General features: G+C 40.6%; 1 protein-coding gene across 1 annotated transcript in view; it reads right to left on the bottom strand.

Moving 5' to 3' along the window:
• LOC106564832 (nidogen-1) overlaps positions 1-14,210 on the bottom strand; it is a 66,056-nt gene extending 51,846 nt beyond the window's left edge. Inside the window, exon 1 of the mRNA XM_014131267.2 lies at positions 13,869-14,210. Within this exon, the coding sequence (XP_013986742.2) occupies positions 13,869-14,072 (204 nt within the window). The 5' untranslated portion in view covers positions 14,073-14,210. The remainder of the gene's footprint in view (positions 1-13,868) is intronic.

Below are 14,210 nucleotides of genomic sequence, written 5' to 3'. Positions count from 1 at the left end.
GTTCCAAAAAATTGTATATACTATAGTAATTCATGTAGTGTTCTTGCGGGCTGTACTATACTGTAGTATTTACTGTAGTGTTTTTACGGACTGTAGTATACTGTAGTATTTACTGTTGTGTTTTTGCGTAAATTACTGTAGTACAGCGTCTTCAGAAAATATTCACACCCCTTGGCTTTTTACAGTTGTGTTACAGCCTGTATTTAAAATAGATTTTGTGTCACTGGCCTACACACAATACTCCATAATGTCAAAGTGTAATTATGTTTTAATCGATTTTTACAAATTAATTTAAAATGAAACCTGAAATGTCTTGAGTCAATAAGTATTCAACACCTTTATTATTGCAAATATAAATACGTTCAGGAGTAAAAAATTTGCTTAACAAGTCACATAATAAGTTGCATGGACTCACTGTGTAAAATAAGTGTTTGAGATGATTTTTGAATGACTACCTTATCGCTGTACCCCACACATGCAATGATCTACTGGAGAAATACTAAAAGAGCACAATTCCCATAACCTGTAGGTAAGACTGTGGCCTGAATGGATAGTTCAGAGCTTCTGCTCTTTTCAATAACCTGTAGGGAACACAATATATGGTCTATACTTTATACTTGCTAGCAGCCAACAAAGCCAGAAGCCCCAGGTGCCTTTGCTACAACGGAAGAAGCAACGCAAATCACATCTGACAAGTCTCATGTATTTAAATCAACTGTGTTTAGCCTAAAGAAAAATAGTTCAAATAGAATTTGAAATCTTTCAAATAGTTTAGCTGTGCTTGACTGAACTTGCCTGGCACGATGGAACTAATTGATAAGTCTCAAAAGTTCACCTGGCAGGTGCAAGCAAACACACATAGTTCTTGACAGGTTTTGAATATTTGAGCCTAGGTCTAGCTGGAATTACTTGTGAACTTAGCTTGCTCTCTCTAGAAAAAAAAAGTTTTTTTTTTTTTATCTGAGTGGAACTACCTGGAGAAAACGGCAGATAACAACTACATACGGCACAAGGAGAAATAGCGGAACTAAACCAATGTTAAGTCCATTCTCCCGTCCGGTTGAATTAATTTGAAAAGCCGGGGGGATTTAGCTGGCTAAACTATTTGAAAGATTTCAAATAATATTTGAAATATTTGTCTTTAGGCTAAACACCGTTGATTTAAATACATGAGACTTGTATCCACACATGACCGTAAGTCGCTTTGGATAAAAGTGTCTGCTAAATACCATATATTATTATTATTATTAGCTGGCGATAGCCTTTGGCTTGGACCAAAGGAGAATCTAGACTACAGTACTACATCTGTTTCAGGCTCTCAGGCTCAGCCCTTGGCTCTCGTCTCTAAACGACACTTCATCCAAAGGAACGCATGAATGACAATAGCATCTGGGTGAATAGCTGCCCTCACAGCAGGTATTTGACTTGAAGAAAATGCCTGTAGTGCAGGAGTCGCTTGGCTGCAATGTGACAAGAATTTGGCTTAAAGTCCTCCAGGGGTTGAAAAGACAGGAAGCCCTTCTCTTTGTTTCGGTTATGGTCTTGGACATCAAGCTAAAGCCGCCCGTAGGGATTACCAATATCACTTTAAGAGACCCTTTCCACGTACCCAAATTAAGCCACTCCTGGATTTTGAAAGCCTGCTCAATAGAGAATCTGACATTCTCCACTGAGCATGCTTTCAGAATCCAGTAGCGGGCTTAATCTGGATACGTGGGCTTAAAAAATGAATATAGGTTTACTCTGGGTCTGGAAAAGCGCACCCAAGAGAAAACTGTGAAGTTCAAGGCTGTAAAGTTATGCAAAGAACGCTGTAAAGCTTTCCTGAGAGGTACGAACAGGAACAGCATCTTGGTTACATCATACAGACACTTGAGATCATAATTATCAGTTGAGTGGAAAAACAAGCAGAGTGAGAGAGACAGAGAGACAGAGAGACAGAGAGAAGAGGAAGTGAGAAGATGAACCAACTACTTGTTTTTTAGACAGAGAAAGAGAAAGAGAGAGAGAGAGAGAGAGAGAGAGAAAAGACGAACCAAGCAGTCTTGCCTCCTGTCCAGCTTTACAGATGTGTTAGTCTAATAATGGCATTGTTCGTGGATAAATCCTTAAGATTCCCACTGAAAAATGATTACCTGGGTCATTCCACGAATAGAGTGCCTTTTGCGTCCATTTGATATCTTAAGTAGAAATTGTGCACCAATATTGCATTTTAAAAGCCTGATATATTAAATAAGGTGCACTTAAATATGCACTGAGTGTACAAAACATTAAGAACACATCCTCTTTCCATGACGTAGACTCACCAGGTGGATCCAGGTGAAGGCTATGATCCCTTACTGATGTCACTTGTTAAATCCACTTAAATCAGTGTAGATAAAGGTAAGGAGACAGGTTAAAGCCTTGAGACAATTGAGACATGGATTGTGTATGTGTGCCATTCAGAGGGGTATGGTAGTAGATGCCAGGTGCAACGGTTTGTGTCAAGGACTGCAACGCTGCTGGATTTTTCATGCTCAACAGTTTCCCATGTGTATCAAGAATGGTCCACCACCCGAAGGACATCCAGCCAACTTGACACAACTGTGAGAATCATTGGAGTCAACATGGGCAGCATCCCTGTGGAACGCTTACGACACCTTATAGAGTCCATGCCCTGACGAATTAAGGGCTGTCCTGAGGTCAAAAAAGGGGGGTGCAACTCAATATTAGGAAAGTGTCAAAATCCAATTTTATTGGTCACATACACATGGTTAGCAAATGTTATTGCTAGTGTAGCGAAATGCTTGCCATTATATAGTTAGTCAGAAGTTCACTGAGTTAGAGAATCAACATTGACCACCTCAATGCACTTTAACACCCAGAATATAACAAGTCGCAAAACACCAGAATATTTTTTTTTCTTCCTGAACAAACAATCTAATGGACAAACACACTCTTCTCCCACTCCTACAGAGCACTGAAAGAATGAAACTCCCCAACCCCCCACTCACACATACATGTCCACCCTCTACCCCTCTGCCAACATCTAAACATTCCCTCCTGGAGGTGTGTGTGTGTGTGTGTGTGTGTGTGTGTGTGTGTGTGTGTGTGTGTGTGTGTGTGTGTGTGTGTGTGTGTGTGTGTGTGTCGGGGGGCAATTTCAAAGACAGCTGCTGGGACAGCTGGAAAGGCACCGACTAGAGCAACACAGCCTCGACCAGGAGGGAGAGAGGGAAAGAGGGAAGAAACCGAGGGAGAGAGCGAAGGAAGCGAAGGATGGAGGGAGGGGTAGCTCTCGGCATTTGCTGAAGCTCGACAGACTGCGATTGAGAGTGAAGGGGAAATCCCACATGCACAAGGGGGTGTGGGAGCAGAGTTTGGTGGGAGGAAAGCAGACCTTAGAGCTCGTTGCTGAATCTTACAGATGACACGCAACAGACCGCGATGGTGATGTGCAAGCAGGAAAACGCCATTCTGATTTATCTTAAACAAACTCACACCAGTGACTATACAACATTTGCAAAAGATTTTCCTCTTCCGTTCGCTGTCATGCATTGAAACATTCTGGGATTTTTGTGTGTGTGTGTGTGGGGGGGGGTTAGAAGGAAATGAGATCAAAACTGAACAGAAAAAACATGCTATGCATGATTCCATTGCGATCAACAAAATAAAAATATATACACAGCCGTTCACTTAGAAATATCCTTGTTTTGGAAAAAAAGCACATCTTTTGTCCATTTAAAATAACATAAAATTGATCACACCTAGTCATTCAAGGGTTTTTCTTTATTTTTACTATTTTCTACATTGTAGAACAATAGTGAAGACATCAAAACTTTTAAATAACACATATGGAATCATGTAGTAACCCAAAAAGTGTTAAACAAATCAAAATATATTTTATATTTGAGATTCTTCAAAGTAGCCACCCTTTGCCTTGATGACAGCTTTGCACACTCTTTGCATTCTCTCATCCATCTTTTTTCTCCGTACATCCAGGGATGAGACAGTCACATTTCATATGCAATGTAGGCTATGGGATGGTAGCTAGCCAAGTGCATAGACGCAATGCATACAACACTAATTACTTCCTCCAAGCTAGCTAACCACTGTAGCTAGTATTGTCATTATAATTAAATCACAATGTATTAGCTAGTTTCCATGAAACAGATGCATGTGTTAGCTGCCAAGTTAGTGCAGTGCACTGGGAAAACTCCAGGGCTGGATGGCATACCAGTGGAAGTATACAGAACTTTTTTTGATATACTCAGAGGACCTTTATTAGCATGTTTTAACCACTCCTATATAAATGGTAGATTATCAGACACGCAACAAGAAGGTCTGATATCATTATTACTGAAACAAGACCCAAGTGGTATATATAAAGATCCAGTCCATTAAAACAATTGGAGACCTCTTACACTTTAGTGTTGTGATGCAAAAATTCTAGCAAAATGCATGGCAAAATGCTTGGCGCATAGAATTAAAAAAGTATTGTCAGATATTATTCATCCTAATCAGACAGGTTTTTTTTACATGGTCGATGCATTGGAGATAATATAAGACAAGTACTGGAAACAATAGAATACTATGAAATATCGTGGACACCAGGCCTGGTTTTCATAGCTGATTTTGAAAAGGCTTTTGATAAAGTATGACTGGAGTTTATATATAAATGCCTAGAATATTTCAATTTTGGGGAATCTCTTATAAAATGGGTTAACGTTATATATAGTAACCCTAGGTGTAAAATAGTAAATAATGGCTACATCTCAGAAAGTTTTAAACTATCTAGATGAGTGAAACAAGGTTGTCCACCATCGGCATATCTATTTATTATTGCCATCGAAATGTTAACTGTTAAAATTAGATCAAACAATAATATTAAGGGATTAGAAATCCGTGGCTTAAAAACTAAGGTGTCAATATACGCTGATGATTCATGTTTTCTTTTAAAACCACAATTAGAATCTCTCCACGGCCTCATAGAGGAACTAGATACTTTTGCTATCCTCTCTGGATTAAAACCAAATTATAATATTACGTATTGGATCACAAAAAAAATTCTAATTTTACATTACCATGTAGTTTACCAATTAAATGGTCTGACAGAGATGTGGACATACTTGGTATACAAATCCCAAAAGAAATAAATTATTTCACTCCAATACATTTTTATAGAAAGTTAGCAAAAATAGATAAGATCTTGTTCCATGGAAAGGAAAATACCTGTCTATTTGTGGAAAAATCACCCTGATTAACTCTTTAGTCATATCACAGTTTACCTATTTGCTTATGGTTTTGCCTACACCTAGTGACCTGCTTTTTAAATTATATGAACAAAATATATTCAATTTTATTTGGAACGGCAAGCCAGACAAAATTAAAAGGGCCTATTTATATAACGAACATGAATCCGGAGGGCAGAAATGATTAAATATTAAAGCATTAGACATCTTACTAAAGGTATCAGTCATACAAAAGTTATTCTTAAATCAAAACTGGTTCTCTAGTAAATTGGTAGGAATGTCTCATCCTATGTTCAAGAATGGCCTTTTTCCCTTTATTCAGATTACACCTGCTCACTTTCGGTTGTTTGAAAGGAAATAATCTCCAAAATATCGTTATTTTTTAAACAAGCCTTAGAAAGTTGGTTGCAATTTCAGTTTAATCCACCTGAAAAGACAGAACAAATAATACAACAAATATTGTGGTTAAACTCAAATATACTAACTGATTAAAAAAAACATATTTTTCGAAGAAATGTTTAAAATAGGTATAATTTTAGTGAATGGTATCATAAATAGGACTGGTGGAGTTATGTCACACATGCAGCTAACACAGACATATGGAAATGTCTGCTCTACCCTAAATTACAACCAATTAATTGCAGCATTACCACAAAAATGGAAGGGGCAAGTAGAAGGGGAAAAAAGTAAGGAACTTGTATGTCGGCCCTGTATTAAAGAACATAAATGGTTAAAGAAAAGTGTGATAAATAAAAACATATACCAATTTCATTTAAGGAACAAAAAACTGACAGCTATGCCATATAAATTGCAAAATAGTTGGGAAGAGATTTTCGATGTACCCATTCCATGGCACATGGTTTATGAATTGATACGCAAAACAACGCCGGATTCAAAACTTCGAATTTTTCAATTTAAATTATTATACAAAATTCTTGCAACCAATAGAATGTTATATATATGGGGGATACAATATTCCCAGCTCTGCAGATTTTGCTGTGAGGAAGCAGAGTCATTAGATCATTTATTTTGGTATTGTCCATATGTAGCTCATTTTTGGTCACATGTCCAGGAATGGCTGAAGAATTGCAACATTTGCCTAGAACTAACGCTGCAGATAGCAATACTGTGTGATTTGAAAAGCCATAGTCAGTCAATCAATAATATAATAATTATTTTAGCAAAAATGTTTATTTTTAATTTACAATCTGTAGAAGCTATGAGAATAGAAAGGTTCAGTACTTTTGTGAAGCATCACAGCACAGTTGAAAAAATATATGGCAAATAGAAATCCAAAATGGATGATGTTGAGAGATAGATGGGAGGGGTTGAATGGAGCTGAAGGCTGGGACTAATAACAAGATAACAAATGTAAAACATACGGGGTCTGTAAAATGTATATAGGTTCAGAAATGTTGTGAAATAGCACAGTTACAAATAGAAATCAAACTGAATGGACATCAGAAATAGAGGAAGGACTAAAAACAAACAAAATATAACTATTGTAAAATAGATTGTGTCTGTAAAATGTGTATAAGCTGTATAAACTGAAGGTAGAAGCCTAAGTGTTTATTAGTTTACTCCAATTGGGGGAAGGGTGGTAGGGTTTGCGGGGAATAATAAAGGTATATTCTTTAAAAAGTATGAATATCTATATAGGTATGTGTATGTATATATTGTATATGTATGCATATGTGTATGTATATGGATACATAGTTTTACCCCAAAAATATATGGGGGATTGGAAATGATGCAAACAATTACATTGATGGAAGCAACAATCTTTCCGCAATATTAAGCTGATCCACCTGTTTTTTTAAGTTAGTGCAGTGTCCTAAGCTAGCTAGCTATGTTGTACTAGCTAGCGTATATGCTAATGTTATCTAGCTTGCTAAACATTCTGCTATGGGCTGGCACTGGCAGTATGCGATTATGGAGAGTGAATTAAATAGTTTCTTCGTCATCTTGCTAGGTACTGTAGTTATCTAGCAACATTAGCGCAGATACAGTAGCTTCAAATCTAGGCCATAAGCAATACACATGGATATGCATTGCCAAACAACGCTACTGCCACCTTCTGGTTTGGAGTATTTTAACAAGGCTGAGTGGCTGACACCTTCCAAGGTCTTTGCTGTGTGAACACAAAAGAGATTGACTACCGACACTGTTCTGAGGTGCTAAGTACAGTCGGCAGACAAACGTTTGACAATCATACCGGTGTGTCTGAGCTTTAAGGTCACTCTGTAGCCTCTTTGGAGATAAATCACACAATAGTCCTGCTGTGTGGGGACCTCATTAGTTCTCTGTGCCGTCTCTGTCTTTTGATCCGACAAAAGGCGGGTCACGTCACAGACAAAGCTTTCTAATGGGGCATAGGGATGAGTTTACCTGGACCTTCTGGCTGTTTGTGTGGAACTTGACCAGTCTTGACCAGTCTTCTCTTACTTTGCTAACTGACGGTTTTTTACTTTTTCATTACCGTATATTTTTACTTTTTCCCTCACTCAACTTTTTTCATTCAACTTTTTCACCCCGGAGGTTTTATCTGGACATGGTTCGTCAGGACTTCAAACAGCCGAAGCTAAGTAACATTAACATGATGCCTTCTAATTGCAGTCGTTATACTTATAATATACAGGAGAACGATTGCCTTACGGCAAGGATAGCTGTGCTGCAAGCCCAGCTTCAGACGCAATCGTTAGGCAAGGGCAATTTCAGTGTAGGAAAGGATGAAATAGCGTCTGTGCCACCAGTAAGTACAGATAGTAACATTAGTATAAACCCCCTCGCACGGTCCCCGCAGCCGGACAACTTTCTCATGGCTTCTGGAGGGAAACGCTGTAGGAATGCTCAACCGGTGTCGCTTATTCAGCCGACAGAAACTTTCAACCGGTTCTCCCCATTAAGCGAGTCGGAGTCGGAGGCCGAGACTTCTCTGGTCTCTACTCCTCCCGTTGTGGTGTCTGAGACGCCGACGGCTGCCACCATTAGCTCTGACAAATTGAAAACCCTAGTCATTGGCGACTCCATTACCCGCAGTATTAGACTTAAAACTAATCATCCAGCGATCATACACTGTTTACCTGGGGGCAGGGCTACCGAAGTTAAGGCTAATCTAAAGACGGTGCTGGCTAAGGCTAAAACTGGCGAGTGTAGAGAGTATAGAGATATTGTTATTCACGTCGGCACCAACGATGTTAGGATGAAACAGTCAGAGGTCACCAAGCGCAACATAGCTTCAGCGTGTAAATCAGCTAGAAAGATGTGTCGGCATCGATTAATTGTCTCTGGCCCCCTCCCAGTTAGGGGGAGTGATGAGCTCTACAGCAGAGTCTCACAACTCAATCGCTGGTTGAAAACTGTTTTCTGCCCCTCCCAAAAGATAGAATTTGTAGATAATTGGCCCTCTTTCTGGGACTCACCCACAAACAGGACCAAGCCTGGCCTGTTGAGGAGTGACGGACTCCATCCTAGCTGGAGGGGTGCTCTCATCTTATCTACGAACATAGACAGGGCTCTAACTCCTCTAGCTCCACAATGAAATAGGGTGCAGGCCAGGCAGCAGGCTGTTAGCCAGCCTGCCAGCTTAGTGGAGTCTGCCACTAGCACAGTCAGCGTCTGTCACTAGCACAGTCAGAGTCTGCCACTAGCTCAGCTTTCCCCATTGAGACCGTGTCTGTGCCTCGATCTAGGTTGGGCAAAATTAAAAATGGCGGTGTTCGCTTTAGCAATCTCACTAGTATAAAGACCTCCTCCATTCCTGCCATTAATGAAAGAGATTGTGATACCTCACATCTCAAAATTGGGTTACTTAATGTTAGATCCCTCACTTCCAAGGCAGTTATAGTCAATGAACTAATCACTGATCATAATCTTGATGTGATTGGCCTGACTGAAACATGGCTTAAGCCTGATGAATTTACTGTGTTAAATGAGGCCTCACCCCCTGGTTACACTAGTGACCATACCCCCCGTGCATCCGGCAAAGGCGGAGGTGTTGCTAACATTTACGATAGCAAATTTCAATTTACAAAAAAAAAACAATGACGTTTTCGTCTTTTGAGCTTCTAGTCATGAAATCTATGCAGCCTACTCACTCACTTTTTATAGCTACTGTTTACAGGCCTCCTGGGCCATATGCAGTGTTCCTCACTGAGTTCCCTGAATTCCTATCGGATCTTGTAGTCATAGCAGATAATATTCTAATTTTTGGTGACTTTAACATTCACATGGAAAAGTCCACAGACCCACTCCAAAAGGCTTTCGGAGCCATCATCGACTCAGTGGGTTTTGTCCAACATGTCTCTGGACCTACTCACTGCCACAGTCATACTCTGGACCTAGTTTTGTCCCATGGAATAAATGTTGTGGATCTTAATGTTTTTCCTCATAATCCTGGACTATCGGACCACCATTTTATTACGTTTGCAATCGCAACAAATAATCTGCTCAGACCCCAACCAAGGAGCATTAAAAGTCGTGCTATAAATTCTCAGACAACCCAAAGATTCCTTGATGCCCTTCCAGACTCCCTCTGCCTACCCAAGGACGTCAGAGGACAAAAATCAGTTAACCACCTAACCGAGGAACTCAATTTAACCTTGCGCAATACCCTAGATGCAGTTGCACCCCTAAAAACTAAAAACATCTGTCATAAGAAACTAGCTCCCTGGTATACAGAAAATACACGAGCTCTGAAGCAAGCTTCCAGAAAATTGGAACGGAAATGGCGCCACACCACACTGGAAGTCTTCCGACTAGCTTGGAAAGACAGTACCGTGCAGTATCGAAGAGCCCTCACTGCTGCTCGATCATCCTATTTTTCCAACTTAATTGAGGAAAATAAGAACAATCCGAAATTTCTTTTTGATACTGTCGCAAAGCTATCTAAAAAGCAGCCTTCGCAAATGGAGAATGGCTTTCACTTCAGCAGTAATACATTTATGAACTTCTTTGAGGAAAAGATCATGATCATTAGAAAGCAAATTACAGACTCCTCTTTAAATCTGGGTATTCCTCCAAAGCTCCATTGTCCTGAGTCTACACAACTCTGCCAGGACCTAGGATCAAGGGAGATACTAAAGTGCTTTAGTACTATATCTCTTGACACAATGATGAAAATAATCATGGCCTCCAAACCCTCAAGCTGCATACTGGACCCTATTCCAACTAAACTACTGAAAGAGCTCTCTATCCACCGGATGTGTACCAAGCTCACTAAAAGTGGCAGTAATAAAGCCTCTCTTGAAAAAGCCGAATCTTGATCCAGAAATTATAAAAAACTATCGGCCTATATCGAATCTTCCATTCCTCTCAAAAATTTTAGAAAAAGCTGTTGCACAGCAACTCACTGCCTTCCTGAAGACAAACAATGTATACGAAACACTTCAGTCTGGTTTTAGACCCCATCATAGCACTGAGACTGCACTTGTGAAGGTGGTAAATGACCTTTTAATGACGTCAGACCGAGGCTCTGCATCTGTCCTCGTGCTCCTAGATCTTAGTGCCGCTTTTGATACCATCGATCACCACATTCTTTTGGAGAGATTGGAAACCCAAATTGGTCTACATGGACAAGTTCTGGCCTGGTTTAGATCTTATCTGTCGGAAAGATATCAGTTTGTCTCTGTGAATGGTTTGTCCTCTGACAAATCAATTCAAAATTTCGGTGTTCCTCAAGGTTCCGTTTTAGGACCACTATTGTTTTCACTATATATTTTACCTCTTGGGGATGTCATTCGAAAACATAATGTTAAATTTCACTGCTATGCGGACGACACACAGCTGTACATTTCAATAAAACATGGTGAAGCCCCAAAATTGCCCTCGCTAGAAGCCTGTGTTTCAGACATAAAGAAGTGGATGGCTGCAAACTTTCTACTTTTAAACTCGGACAAAACAGAGATGCTTGTTCTAGGTCCCAAGAAACAAAGAGATCTTCTGTTGAATCTGACAATTAATCTGGATGGTTGTACAGTCGTCTCAAATAAAACTGTGAAGGACCTCGGCGTTACTCTGGACCCTGATCTCTCTTTTGAAGAACATATCAAGACTGTTTCAAGGACAGCTTTTTTCCATCTACGTAACATTGCAAAAATCAGAAACTTTCTGTCCAAAAATGACGCAGAAAAATTAATCCATGCTTTTGTTACTTCTAGGCTGGACTACTGCAATGCTCTACTTTCCGGCTACCCGGATAAAGCACTAAACAAACTTCAGTTAGTGCTAAATACGGCTGCTAGAATCCTGACTAGAACCAAAAAATGTGCTCATATTACTCCAGTGCTAGCCTCCCTACACTGGCTTCCTGTTAAGGCAAGGGCTGATTTCAAGGTTTTACTGCTAACCTACAAAGCATTACATGGGCTTGCTCCTACCTATCTTTCCGATTTGGTCCTGCCGTACATACCTACACGTACGCTACGGTCACAAGACGCAGGCCTCCTAATTGTCCCTAGAATTTCTAAGCAAATGGCTGGAGGTAGGGCTTTCTCCTATAGAGCTCCATTTTTATGGAATGGTCTGCCTACCAATGTGAGAGACGCAGACTCAGTCTCAACCTTTAAGTCTTTACTGAAGACTTATCTCTTCAGTAGGTCCTATGATTAAGTATAGTCTGGCCCAGGAGTGTGAAGGTGAACGGAAAGGCTGGAGTAACGAACCGCCCTTGCTGTCTCTGCCTTGCCGGTTCCCCTCTTTCCACTGGGATTCTCTGCCTCTAACCCTTTTACAGGGGCTGAGTCACTGGCTTACTGGTGTTCTTCCATGCCGTCCATGGGAGGGGTGCGTCACTTGAGTGGGTTGAGTCACTGACGTGGTCTTCCTGTCTGGGTTGGCGCCCCCCCTTGGGTTGTGCCATGGCGGAGATCGTTGTGGGCTATACTCGGCCTTGTCTTAGGACGGTAAGTTGGTGGTTGGAGACATCCCTCTAGTGGTGTGGGGGCTGTGCTTTGGCAAAGTGGGTGGGGTTATATCCTGCATGTTTGGCCCTGTCCGGGGGTATCATCGGATGGGGCCACAGTGTCTTCTGATCCCTCCTGTCTCAGCCTCCAGTATTTATGCTGCAGTAGTTTATGTGTCGGGGGGCTAGGGTCAGTCTGTTACATCTGGAGTATTTCTCTTGTCTTATCCGGTGTCCTGTGTGAATTTAAATATGCTTTCTCTAATTCTCTCTTTCTCTCTTTCTGTCTTTCTCTCGGAGGACCTGAGCCCTAAGACCATGCCTCAGGACTACCTGGTATGATGACTCCTTGCTGTTCCCAGTCCACCTGGCCGTGCTGCTGCTCCAGTTTCAACTGTTCTGCCTGCGGCTATGGAACCCTGACCTGTTCACCGGACGTGCTTGTTGCACCCTCGACAACTACTATGATTATTATTATTTGACCATGCTGGTCATTTATGAACATTTTAACATCTTGACCATGTTCTGTTATAATATCCACCCTGCACAGCCAGAAGAGGACTGGCCACCCCTCATAGCCTGGTTCCTCTCTAGGTTTCTTCCTAGGTTTTTGGCCTTTCTAGGGAGTCTTTCCTAGGGAGTTTTTCCTAGCCACCGTGCTTCTTTCACATGCATTGCTTGCTGTTTGGGGTTTTAGGCTGGGTTTCTGTACAGCACTTTGAGATATCAGCTGATGTACGAAGGGCTATATAAATACATTTGATTTGATTTGATTGAATGTTTTGTCAATCTTCAACAATAGGGCTCAGCGCTTTTTAATGAACAGACTAGTCATTGTTTGGGTTAATTAACCCTTACACTGCACTGTCTGGGGTCCATAGCTAAAGGGGAATTCATTTATAATGAAGTAGATACATCATACAAAGATGTAGGAGAGAGAGAGAACTTGGAACTTCTGTGAGTGTAATGTTTACTGTTAATTTGTATTGTTTATTTCACTTTTGTTTATTATATACTTCACTTGCTTTCACAATGTTAACATATGTTTCCCATGTCAATAAAGCCCTTGAATTGAATTGAGAGAGAGAGAGAGAGAGAGAGAGAGAGATGGACATTTGGGGACGAAAGGGGTGACAATTGCCAATGTGACATTTTGGGCAACTTTCAGGTGCTTGGGAAGATCTGAACCATTCTAAACTAAAGACATTTGTGGATCAATGAATGTATCATTCTCTATCAACCATCATCACATGATTTGTTGGTATGTGATATTCTACAGTATAAGGAGGCACAGAGCCAAGCCATTGTTTATGAAGATGGGCATTGATAGCCTTATCAGTCACATAATGAACTGACTGACATTCCAAACCCTCCCAGCAACATTCCACATGGCCTTTCATCCCCCCAATTCATGGGATTTGAGCAATTTATGCTAATTTGATTATCATCAAAGAGTACTTTAATATGTGAACAGATTTTGAATGATGTGAAATGTGGCACATGCATGAGATGGTAAACTAATTGAGAACATAGGATGTAATTGGTTTGTTAGCTATCTTTCATGGACAAAATAGCCTATCACAATGGATGCATAGGAAGGGGTTCTCAACAGTCAACATGCACGTGAATATCATAATTGATGGCTGTGCAAGGTTGCCATTGATATATTTTGCAGCTATTCTCGTGTATAATTAAGCTACTATTTTCGCATGCGCATAAAACCTAATTATACTCACATAAACAGTGTCATATGCGCCATCGAAGAAGAACATTGACTGGTTCAAAATAAATGCTTGAGTTTGGTCGGTCCCCTGCTCCAACAGTTGGTCTCCAGCTTGCTCTCCATAATCAAACATGTCGCGTTTGCTCAAACTGTTCACTGATAACGCAATGGCAAACAGAGTTGCCCATCCTAACCAACCTCGTTGATGAAGATCCATGTTTAAATACGGCTATGCCCAGAACTTTTATTAGTTTTGACCTATATGCTTGGCTACCCAGTTCGCCAAAGCGGTTCCGATGCGGTGCACACATCAGGGCGCACAATAACGGAATGAATCGGCGGTAGCAAAAGACAA

Source organism: Salmo salar, chromosome ssa12 (genome assembly GCF_905237065.1).
Source record: "Salmo salar chromosome ssa12, Ssal_v3.1, whole genome shotgun sequence".
In the NCBI taxonomy this organism is placed as follows: domain Eukaryota; kingdom Metazoa; phylum Chordata; class Actinopteri; order Salmoniformes; family Salmonidae; genus Salmo; species Salmo salar.
The sequence above is the reverse complement of the archived record's forward strand: the minus strand, read 5'-3'. Positions and strand labels throughout refer to the sequence as shown.